Raw genomic sequence first — 11,583 nt, 5'->3', positions numbered from 1 at the left:
TGGTAGAGGCCTTCATCCAACAATAGATTAACACAATTTACGTAAATTATGATTACAGTTTTTTAAAGGATTGACGCCTCGCCATTCATCATCATCATCAGGCGTGGTGAAATGCTCCAACCTAAGGGGGAGGAGATGACTTGTTGTTTGCAGTCTCAACGTCTACAACACACCCTTACAGGTTCGAGTGCGAGCGGCAAACAGTGGCGCGGATTTCACGGGCAAGGAATTGTTGCAAGGAATTAATTGGGTGGGGGTGGGGGGTCCCCCCTCTTCAACCCCCCCCCCATCTCCCGCACATCTTCATTGGCCATCGCCTTTAAACCAGTGTGTAGGTGAACCCGCCTGCACTCTCTGAAATTCCACTCGATGACAATGCGTTCAGTGTGTGTGTGTGTGTGTATTAATGTGTGTATATATATAATACAGTTGTATCGTTTTATTAACTCTTTATATATATAATAACATTGTACTATTGCAAAATATTTCACATGGCATAATACACACAACTCGGACGGGCTATAGTCTCGTGGTCACGGAAAACGTGTGCAAAGCCACAGGCAAAAGGTAATGGGGATACAAGTCCCTTGCAAAAGCCTTTTTTTTAATCCACGATATTCAAGGTGGGGGGTTAAATCAAAGTTTTGTAGTCGGCCTCCTCCTCCTCCTGCGTCGTCTTCTCTCCCCCCCCGCTCCTCGAAGTTCATTGCCCAGCGGGACAAACGCCGCTGCCGCCTCCTCCTCCGCTGTGTAACGCGCGCATGGCCAAAACACTCGAAGAAAGTCTCCGATAGCGATTTTGATACAGGAAATTATAGACGATCCCAATGTTAAGGGGGCTCGTGACGAGATCACTGTATTGCAAGCTCTGTGATGGTAAATACTGTGGGGTGGAGGTAATATAAAGGTGGGTTCACGACCATAGTGTTACGATACATTCAAGGTGAGCGCCCAAAACTTTCCTTGCGGTCAGCATCGAATGAACATCCCCTTTTAAAAGTTTTACTCACCAAATAGGTCAATCTATGTGCATTACAAATACTGTGTGTGTTGTGGATCGGTTTCGTCTTGCACGTGTTACGCTACTTTTGTATTGTATACTGGCAGAGCTAGATGTCCGTCATCTGTGTAGGAGTTTGTGTGTGTGTGTGTCTGCATGGGGAGTGGTAGTGTAGCGGGTAGCAAGCTGCGTTACGAACCCAGGGACCCAAGTTTGATTCCCGCTCACTATCAACACCGGTGACGATTATCTGAACCGGTCCTGGGCCTCCTCTAGGTCGACTCGGCGTCAAATGAGTACCTGGTGCGGTGTGTAAACACCAGCAAATGAGAGACAAATTACCGGGCGTGGTGCTGGTCACCCACCCCCTTCGTGTGCCGTGCCGCCCTTCATAGGAATTCTCATACAGCACTTGCCCCAACAGACTGCTAAAGGCTATACGGGGGATCTTTGTCTTTGCATCTATATCACTCTATACGCCTTGTTAAATAGTGCCTATTTTTCTGTGTGTGTGTGTCTGCGCGATAACCTTTTTCTCATACAAAGCAAAAGAAAGTGTGCTGGGTGAAGAGTGAGTGACTGGTGGTTTCAATGCGTCTGGTTTGAGAAACGACTGCATTCTTCTAAGAATAAATGCATACACCAGGGAGCTGAGACGGAACGTACCTCCAATTCAGCTCCAACTGTAATGGACAGATTTCTGAAAAAGTCGGCCGAGGAAAACTCAATTATAGAATTAATCAACACCAGGGCTACGAGGAATGTGCCACAGCTATGGCAGAGGTAGGAACGACACGAGGCTACGTGTATTGTGGTTGGGTGGCTATATGCTGTGGTTGGGGTTAAGTCGCAAGGCTTTTGAGGAGGGAAATATATATCTAAAAATAAATCGAGGCTCATGAATATCGATTGATTTCCAAGCGGTAAACCCTAAAGATAATAATGTGGTTACTGTAGGATCTGATTTGCAAGTCGAGATAGAATCCATTCCTGTCCCCACGTTTTATAACGTGAAAAAGTCTGTTTTGTCTAGAAGCCGAGTGTCTATTTTATTTTTGATAGCATCTAATGTAAGCGGGCTTCTGCCAGACGCACCGCTAGAACTGTTAACTCAACTCAACTTTTTATTTTACCAGGTAAGGTCCACTGAGCTATATAGCTGTTTTTCAGAAGCGACATAGCCACAAATGAGAGCTCAACGAAGGGGGCTTATAATTACGTGGAAATTTATATCAGCCAAATACACTAAACGCGTGTTTCTAAAACGTGGAGGGGAAAACCCAGAGGACCCGGAGAAAAATCCACGCGACCACGGGGAGAACATGCAAACTCCAAATATGCAGGCGTCGGGGTAGGGATCGAACCCACGACCTCCTGTAATTCCAGGCGAGGTAGTTATCTCGCCGCCGCAGCACACTGATGATCGATGGAAGGGATGATGATTGATGGGTCCAAGAATATCGACGGAGTGTCGGCCACGGAATGGAAGGGTGCGGGTGCGGTCTAGAGGAGATGGAGTGATGAAGTCGGCTCGTGCTGATGTGGGATTGTTGCAACACGCGATGTGCAAAAATAGGGACGGCTTGGGGGAGGGCGGAGGCTCCGTCTAGCAGTGGATTGATCATTGCTGGTGATGACGTCATGATTTATCAAGATGATCTCGGTCACACATTCTCACACCTACCTCATGATTTTTCACATTCCTTCCCACGATTCTCTCTCTCTCTCTCTCCCGCTCTCCTTCCACCTCCGAATTAGCACGCTTGGCGACGTACGGTGCGAAAGACGGTCAACATCCAAATAATATGCACTGAGATGCAAATTGTAGATGCGGTAAATCTGCGTCTGATCGACAAAGGAAGACTGAAGCGTGGGGGGAGGCGGAGGCATTGAGAGCCGAGGAATGAGGGGACCACTCAGGTGGCAGGGAGCAACTCTGAACACCTACAGCCCACCCCCCCCCCCCCCCCGAGTCCGCTTAGGATGGCGCCTTTTTGGAGACGAGAACATTTCGGAGACTCCGAAACCCCCGTAATTCTGTGCGAAGCGGCCACGCGGCATGTCCCCCTGTACATACCTGTAACGCGCCAAAGTTGTGTTTGCTGCTGCTGCTGCTGCTGCCACGATAGCCACTGGTTTGACCCACGGTGCGACATCCATCGCAATGACCACGCGTCCTTTGGAATAAACCGCAATCTTCGGTAAGCGCAAGCGTGATATGCTATGACGTCATGGCCCGATGACCCCCCCCCACCCGCGTGCCTCGCTCTGTGCGAGTCGTCTACTTCCTACGATAATTGCTTCGGGAGGAATTACAACAACATTTTATTTCCTGGTCGAAAAGAAACAATGCCCATTTCTTTTTTTCGTTTTTCTCCCGACTGCGGGACACGTAGAGATGACATTGGTTTCAATCTCGGGCCAGATTCAGAACACGCAGCCCCCCCCACCCGCCCCGGGGTCTGCGCCACAATTTGAGTTTTACACATTTTCGATTCTTCACTTTCAGCACGCCCCGTGAGTGTTTTGTGGCCAACGGGGGACTTGCCACGGGGACCCTTTCCGACTGCAGCGGTTTGACAGCCAACTGTTGAGAGCTTTCATGCGGGAATCGAGAGCCTCTCTCTCTCTCTCTTTGGGGGTATTGTGCCGTGAGCGATCTCCTACGGATTCGCGTTGGGATGAGGTTTGTTGATGGTGGATGCTGGCAAAGTTGCTGGACTGCCTCGGTGTTTTGAATCCGCAATTGATTTCGGAAGCAAGCGCGCGCACTGCCTCGCATCGCTGGCCAGTGTCGAGTAGGATTGTAGGTGTACCATGATTTGGAGCGGTGTATACGCCGCAGCATCCGTGTGTTTTATCTGAGGAGCGGTAGTGCAGCAGCTAGCACGCTGCGTGACAAATCTGGGGACACACGTTTGATTCCCACTCACGGCCAACACTAGTGACGATTATCTGAACCGGTCCCGGGCCTCCCCTAGGTCGACTCGGCCTCAAACGAGTACCTGCTGCGTTGCTTTAAACATCGCCACCTGGGGAGACGAAGACGGCCGGGCGTGGTTGCTGGCCACCCACCCCCTCGTGCTACTCTAACTGCGCTTGCCCCCACAGTCTGTTCAGGCTATACGGGGGATCTTTGTCTTCGTGAGTGGATGGACCTCCTCTTACACTGATTGAGGTGACCGTATCGTGGGTGGGGGGGGTATTGCCTGAGCAATGCCTGCACGGGGCGCCAGCGGCTAGACAAAGACGACGTCGCCGCCGCTATCCGTCCACCCCGGCTCGCCCCCCGCTGGGAGTGTGTGGAGGCCGCTTCGGCTCCGTGTCAATGAGGCCCCGTGCAATTTGCCGGTGGCCGGGGACTGGGGGGGGGGAATTCTTCCGAAGTAATTGTGGCAATTTTTGGCCTAAAAATTCGATTGCGTGACGCAGTCGCAAGGTAATGACCTCCTTTGACGCTACCATCACTGGCGTGGGGGGAAGGGGGGGTGGCGTGGGGGAGAGGGGGGGAGCCTTGATATTGCGCGCTATGCATCGAGACGCTGGAACGCCGTCTCTTCAAAGATGCAACGACGCAAGGCCAATCTCGGGCTTGGGTTGTTTAATGGCGATGCTCCTCGTCGCGACAGCCTCGTGGGAGCGTTGCGGTGGCCCCACAAAACCTAGGATTGGGAGACGAGAGAGCTAATGAGCCTTGCCACTCGCAACAAAAAATAAACACCGAACCTCTGTTGGGCTAATTTGTGTTCTTGAGCGTTTGCCTAATAAATCTCGAAGGCGGTGTGACGGTTGCTATTCCTCCAAAATAACAGATCAGACGCGCGCACGGTGTTGTGTGTTGGTGTGTGTCTTGGTCACCCACCCCCTCGTGTACCGTGCCGGCCTTCATAGGTGCTCGCTAGCCAGCATGCGTCTCGTAAGACAGGAGCTCTATGCTTTTTTTGTTTCGTCTTCGCGAGCACGTAATGCATGGTAGACTATCATCAGTTGATGCAGTTGAGAGTTGATTTTCTGTTTACGTTTTGTAAGGATGCACGTGAATGTGGAGCATGGTGATGATGATGCACTCGAACTGAAACGAGCAATCGTGTCTGACCGTTTTAACGAATAGCCGTCCCTGCCCATCCACGTCAACAGTTCCTTGTTGAAATATATAACGTAAGCACTCTATAGATATTTAAATATATAAACGCCTTGTAATTAAACACATCACCAAGTGTGATACACTTGATTGCACGTTCAGCTGAGGAATCTTTTGATATGAACAAAAATAGATAGTTTTTTTTTCCTGCCGCGCGCACACACTTCGCGTGATATATATTGCACGTCAATTATTTTTTGTTTCTCTCCGACTTGCCCTACGTAGAAAAAAATCTGCCTTTTTTCTTTTTTTTTTTAGTACCGGTAACACCACCCACACACACGAGATACTGAAGCGCTCTTGATATGTTTTCGAATATGAGCAACACTTGCGGCATGATACGAAAGGGGAGAGGGGGATTGGGTAAGGAGAGAAAGAGAGAAGGAGAGAGATGGGGGGGGGGGGGGGGGGCCTCGCTCCAGATTGAATCTCTCGCCAGCGATCCTCGCGTCCCCCCCTCCTCATCTGGCCTGCCCGATGTTTTTGTACTGACACAGCAACAGGTGCTTGAACGTCTTCTTGAAAGTGGCGTTGCAGAGCGCGTAGCACGCCGGGTTGATGGTGCTGTTGATGTAGCACAACCAGTAGCCGATTATCCAGACGGTGTTGGGCACGCACGAGCCGCAGAACGTGTTTATGAGCACCATCACGTTGTAGGGCGTCCACGTGATGATGAAGGCCAGCAGGATGGCGAAGATGGTCCGCGTCACCTTCTTCTCGCGCGCCGCCGCCTGCCTCCGCTTGCGCACCTGACTCCTGGCGATGTTGGCGAACTTCCTCGCCACGGGCGGCGCCGCCGCAGCCGCCGCCGCCGCTGCGGCCGCCACCGTCACCTTCTGTTTGCTCTCGGCGGACTTGGCGGCCTCTTCGGCCGCCTTCGAATCGCCGTCTCCTGCGCTGCCACTGCCGCCTCCTTCTCCTCCAACGCCGTCGGCTTGCACCAGCTGCACCTGCGTGGAGCAGCCGTCGGCACCCTCTGCTTTCGTGACGACTTTTACTTTGGTCGCCTTCGACGGAGATGGCTTTCTGAGCGGCTTTGCGCCGCTGCAGTTGGGCTGCTGCTGCTGCTGCTGCACATCGTTCCCCAGCTCGTCCTTGTGGTGAGAGGGCACGACGCTCAGGGACGTCGACTCGTTGGAGAGGTCCTTCTCCAACTCCGCGCCCTTGTCGCCCTCGTTGTTGCACTCGACCGTCCCGTTCTTGAACTTCCCCTGCTCGGCACGGACGCTGCTGGCGTTGTTCATCGCGGCTGCGGTGGCGGCGGCGGCGGCGGCGGCTGCGGCGACGTTAGCGACGTTAGCGGCGTTGGCAGTGGCGGTGGGCTCGCCGTTGCTTTTGCGGAACAACCTGCACTTGGTGAAGATGGCGAACCTGGGCTGCCGCTCTTTCTTGTTCTCTCTCTTGTGCTCCCTCCTCACGCGGCTCTTGCTAGCGTACGAGATGTGGATGTACAGCACTGTCATGATGACCACGGGCAGGTAGAAGGCCGCGATGGCCGTGCCAAAGGTCACCACGGGGTTCGAGAGGAACTGAATGGAGCACTCCTTCTCCGGCACCGTCCTCTTGCCCACGATGAACTGCCAGAACAGAATAGCCGGCGCCCACAGGATGAACGAGAGGATCCACGCCGCGGCGATCATGAGCCCGGCCATTTTTGTCGTCCTCCTGGCCGGGTATGACAATGGTTTGGTCACGCAGAAGTAGCGGTCGAAGCTGATGATGAGCAGGTTCATGACGGACGCGTTGCTCACCACGTAATCCAGAGCGAGCCACAGGTCGCACACGACCGCGCCGAGCGGCCACTCGCCCACGATGATGTACATGGTGTAGAGGTTCATGGAAAACGCGCCGATGAAAAAGTCCGCGCATGCCAGGCTGAAGAGGAAGTAATTGTTGACCGTCTTGAGCTGCCTGTTCACCTTGATGGAGAGCATCACCAGGATGTTGCCCACCACCGTGACGAGGCTCAGCGAGCCGGCCACTATGGCGATGAGCACCTCCTCCACGGTCTTGTTGAAGTTGCTGCTGCTGCTGCTGTAGGCGGCGTCGCCGTTCGGCGAGGTCGCGTTGGTCGAATTCGCGTCCGATGCGTTGTGGAGCGCGTCGCTGTCCATGGTGCTGGCAGAGCTCCTTTGAGCCCCGGGCAAGCGCCGTGGGTTGAGTACAATGGACTCCGATGACCCTAGGCAAGCCAGTACAAATGACAGCAAGGACAAAGATCTCCCGGTTTGGCCTTTAACGGAATGCCGGGGCAAGTGATGTTAGCGAGCACACACGTGGACACACACGCGCGCGCGCACGAGCACATTCAGATATACAAATACACACACACACAAAACAAAGACGAACATCCCCACGATAGCTTGAACAGACTGTTGGGGCACGTGCTGTTCGCGAACACTAATTTTGTCCAGCACAGCCCACGAGGGGATGGTGTGGCTAAATACTACACCTTGTCGCCTTTGTCTTCCCAGTGCTGGCGCTTACAAACCACACCACGTAGTCATTTCGGGCTGAGTTAATCTAGGGGAGGCCCAGCTCCGGTTTAGATATGCGGCACTGATGTTGACTGAGCGGACATCGCACCCGGGTCGCCTAGTTAGTAGCGCAGTGCGCTAACCACTACACTACCGCTCCCCAGACACACATACGCACGCACGCGCTCGCACACGTACAGATACGCAGACCGATAGAGCGACACATGCATACAATTCAAAGATGCACATTCACACAGCGACAGTGACACGCACATTTGCAGATTTATTTAGATTCTCACAGGCGCATACGCACGCACACACGAGATGCCGTGTTTAAACGTATACAGTAGACTGCCGTTTGCAAAACACACTCGTTAAACAAACGCCAGCACTCCGCGCGAGAAGGTGGTGTGGCTGGTGCAACGGTCGGCGGCTGCTTTTGTGATGTTCACACGCGCGCACCAAGTACTCGTTTTAGCGCCGAAACGACCTGGGGGGGAGAAGGTTGGGTGGGTGGTGATTGGGAGGGTGGGGGTGGGGGGCAGTGGGAGGTGGTGGGGGGGGACAGTGGGAGGTGGTGGGGGGGGGTCCCACAATGGGGAGGGTCCCAGAAAAAAACTTCTTAAGATGCCCCTTGCCATTGATGCCGTTCCCGGGAACGTGAATGTCACTGTGCACAAACTATGTCCCTAATCCACAGCACGACGGCCCTAACTCAAATCTTGTCTTTTTTATACTGACAGAAAACTTCAAGAATGCTCGGGTATCACGGATTTTTTTTAATTACCCGTATTATAAATAGGTGAAATAATATATTAATACAATTGATCCGAGCCTGCATATTGAACGGGGGGGGGGTGGTTGTAACGGTGGCGCAGCAATCGGCGTTAATGCGCCCAATGAAGCCGGTCACGCGCGAGTTCGATTCCCGACCACGGCTATCGTCAAGTCTCCAGTGATATCTAAACACGTCTTGTTGTGGGTCACCCCCCCCCCCCCCACCTTTCTCAACCACGCACTGACCACCGTGGTGAAGTATGATCGAACCATCTCCTACGCTCCCACCACACACCACTCCACGACTAACACGGTGTGGGGAGGGCATTCGCCCAGCAGATTGACTTAAAGGAGCTGCACATCACCATCATCATATTAGCAATTACCACTTTAGACAGCGACGTACTGTTACCATTCACGACGGTTTCCGCCTAAACAATGAGCAAACAACTACAGAACGGTACTTTATATTTCCATGAAACGCCTCCTTCGATAATTGACACGTTCTCTTCAGTTGCTTACATTTGATGAATGCGCAATAGTATCGATCTCGTGCTCCCGTTAGATCGACGCTGCTTACAGCAAATCGGTTTCTCCTCGTGGCGAGGCATTAACGAGCTGGGGGGGAGGGGAGGGGGAAAGTCGTTAATCACCCTAATGTACAGACCCTCACACACTTTGCAAGTCACCATCGATCAATAGCCAATGTGATCCACCCACCCATCCCACCTATCCCACCTACCCCCGCGCAGAGAGAGGTCCCACCCAGATCTCCATGCGGGGGTCTACCCAGGTCCGGCTCGACCTTGGTAGCTGCTGCTCCGAGTCTCCCGCCACACAAAACAAAAACCCCCTCCCCCGTATAGCCTCACAGACGTTGCTTATTTTGTGGCAAGCGCTGTTAGCGAGTAGCACCTAATGAAGGCCGGCACGGCACACGAAGAGGCGGCGAGTGGCCAGCCCCACGCCCGGCCGCCTTCGTCTCCCTCGTTGCGATGTTTACACCACCGCACCAGGGACTCATTCGAGGCCGATTCGATATAGGGGGAAGCCGAGGATCGGATCAAATAATCGTCACCTGGTGTTTGCTGGCCATGAGCGGGAATCGAACTCGGGTCGCTGGGTTCATAGCGCAGAAGCGATCACCGCTACACGACCGCTCCACACGCACGTAAATGCGCGCGTCCCCATGCGCCAAGAACATCGGCGGTAGACGGAACATTGCTTGTCGGTTGTGAGGATTGTGCGCTTCTGTGAACACATTAACGTCTCCGATCCTATAAAGCCGGTGTATTAATGTGCAGCGTGGTGGTTGATTAATCGTTATTCGTGGCTCGCTGGTCGGAGAGAGAGGGAGCGCGCGATGGATGCTGCGTAATGAACCCGGTTCGCAGAGTTCAATTTCCGGCCACGCGTAATTTTCGTGGCGGGCGGTCCACAACCGGTTCGGAGTGATATCTAAATCGGTTCTGGTTACTTAAAACCTTTCACTACCCACCCGCACTGACCAGAGTGGTGAAGTATGGTTATACAGCACCCATGACCCACACAGCGTTGTGGGTAGGTGAGCTTCGTTCAGGTCCCAGTAGTGGATGAACAAAGGGCAGTGATTTACGCGCTTACGAGCTACGCTCATCTCGAGCTCGTACCCACGGCATTTTCGCGTTTTTAATGTATTTGCGTTCGACGAGAAATATCGGTGCGTAGATAAACTGCGATTCAACTCTGTCCGAAATTTGAAATCGCCCTCGATTTGTCGGAACGCGTAGTGCAGAGAGAGAGAGAGAGAGCGATCGATCGAGGAGCGCACTCACTACGCTCACGACAACAGGTGTTACCGGCGCAGTAAGCGCGATCCGCGGCGTTGCAAAGTTGCTCACCTCGGATCGACGAAGTAATTAATTTATTAATTTGATCACCGGTGCCCGGCAAATTCCGACCTTGAAAACGATGGACTCACCTCGCTGCGCTTCGTCCGACGCGACAGGTGGCGATGATGGGACGAACGCGATGTCGGATGGCGCTCCCCCAGTGCCCTCCTCCTGCTCCTCCCCTCCCTCCTCCTCCTCCTCTCCGTGTCTCTACGATGCTTTTCTGTCTCTCTTCGTGCTCGCTCCTATGTAGAGCTCCCTCCAACGCGCAGCCACGACGATGGGACGCAGAGCGCCGCCGCTGCCGCGGTCTTTAACGTCGCTGTTTGACCCAAGCGCAGCCCATCCCGTGCGCCGCCTCGCGTCGCCGCCGCGGCTCACGGCATCTGGGTGGCACGTGGGCAGCGCGCGAGTCCTCCACGTGGCATCGGGGAAAACCGTCTTATTAATTATCCCTTTCCTTCAAGGCTTGACGCGACAGCATCTGGCAGCCAGGGCTTGCGCATCGCGGTGGCTGGAGAGGACGGCTATGAAGGGAAGGTCGTGCGCAAATCTATTAAGCGGCGGCAGTGACATGTGTGTGTGTGTGAGCGCGTCTGGTTATAAGCGAGAGAGGGATCGGTGATACGTGCTGCCCGTGAAGCTTCGTTAGCGGCGGAGTTGTGGCTGCGGCGAGGGGGAGCGCTCGACCGCTACCCGAGCATGTGCGCGTGTGTGGTGTGGAAATGCACAAGCGGTGCTCTCTGGATAAAAATAAGAGCCACGCTGTCGCGTCACGGAGCCACCGAGCCAATGGAGTGGTAGCTACGAGCCAGAGGAACGAGAGAACTACCACCACGCGTCACCCTCTCTCCTCTCCCTCGCGAGCTCCCCACCCCGTCCACTACCACCACCATCACGACACCTCGACAAGACCCCCCCCCCCCACCATCAACCCCTCTCCTAACTTCCCACCCACTCGTCTCTCCCTCCCTCTGTCCGTTATCCCCCCTCCCCCCCTCCCCCCAGTCAACAGTCTGCTGCCCCCCCCCCCCCGCCTCTATTACCAACGTTATCACAGCGACACGGTCCACCATTTCAATTGAGCTGCTCTCCGTGGGGTTATCCTTGATCTTCCCCGTTCACCCGTCTCTTCTAACCTCCCGGTCTCATTTTGCCCGTCTCTCTTCACCCGTGTTTCCCTCCCTCCGTCTCTCCTCCTCCTCGTCTCTGCTGCACCACGATTTCTCTCAACCCCCCCTCCCCGCCCGCTTCGTCTTTCTGATTACCCATCTCCGTTCCGTCGCCAAATTCTGCACACCTTCATATCGCTCCTCC

General features: G+C 54.0%; 1 protein-coding gene across 1 annotated transcript; it reads right to left on the bottom strand.

Annotated features, from left to right (window-relative positions):
• Positions 1-424: 424 nt before the first annotated feature.
• On the bottom strand, positions 425-11,162 carry LOC144933911 (muscarinic acetylcholine receptor M4-like). Its single transcript, XM_078859211.1, has 2 exons — positions 10,356-11,162; positions 425-7,323 (listed from the first exon to the last, which is right to left on the bottom strand). The coding sequence occupies exon 2, from the start codon at positions 7,253-7,255 to the stop codon at positions 5,603-5,605; it is 1,653 nt and encodes a 550-aa protein (XP_078715337.1). The 5' UTR covers positions 7,256-7,323; positions 10,356-11,162; the 3' UTR covers positions 425-5,602.
• Positions 11,163-11,583: the final 421 nt, after the last annotated feature.

This window comes from Lampetra fluviatilis, chromosome 8, assembly GCF_964198595.1.
Source record: "Lampetra fluviatilis chromosome 8, kcLamFluv1.1, whole genome shotgun sequence".
NCBI classification, from domain to species: Eukaryota; Metazoa; Chordata; class Hyperoartia; order Petromyzontiformes; family Petromyzontidae; genus Lampetra; species Lampetra fluviatilis.
Note: the sequence above shows the minus strand (reverse complement) of the source record. Positions and strands in the feature narration are given on the sequence as shown.

What these genes read in the sequence shown, in the direction of transcription:
- LOC144933911 (XM_078859211.1), bottom strand. Translation starts at nt 7,255, where the DNA reads ATGGACAGCGACGCGCTCCACAACGCATCGGACGCGAATTCGACCAAC.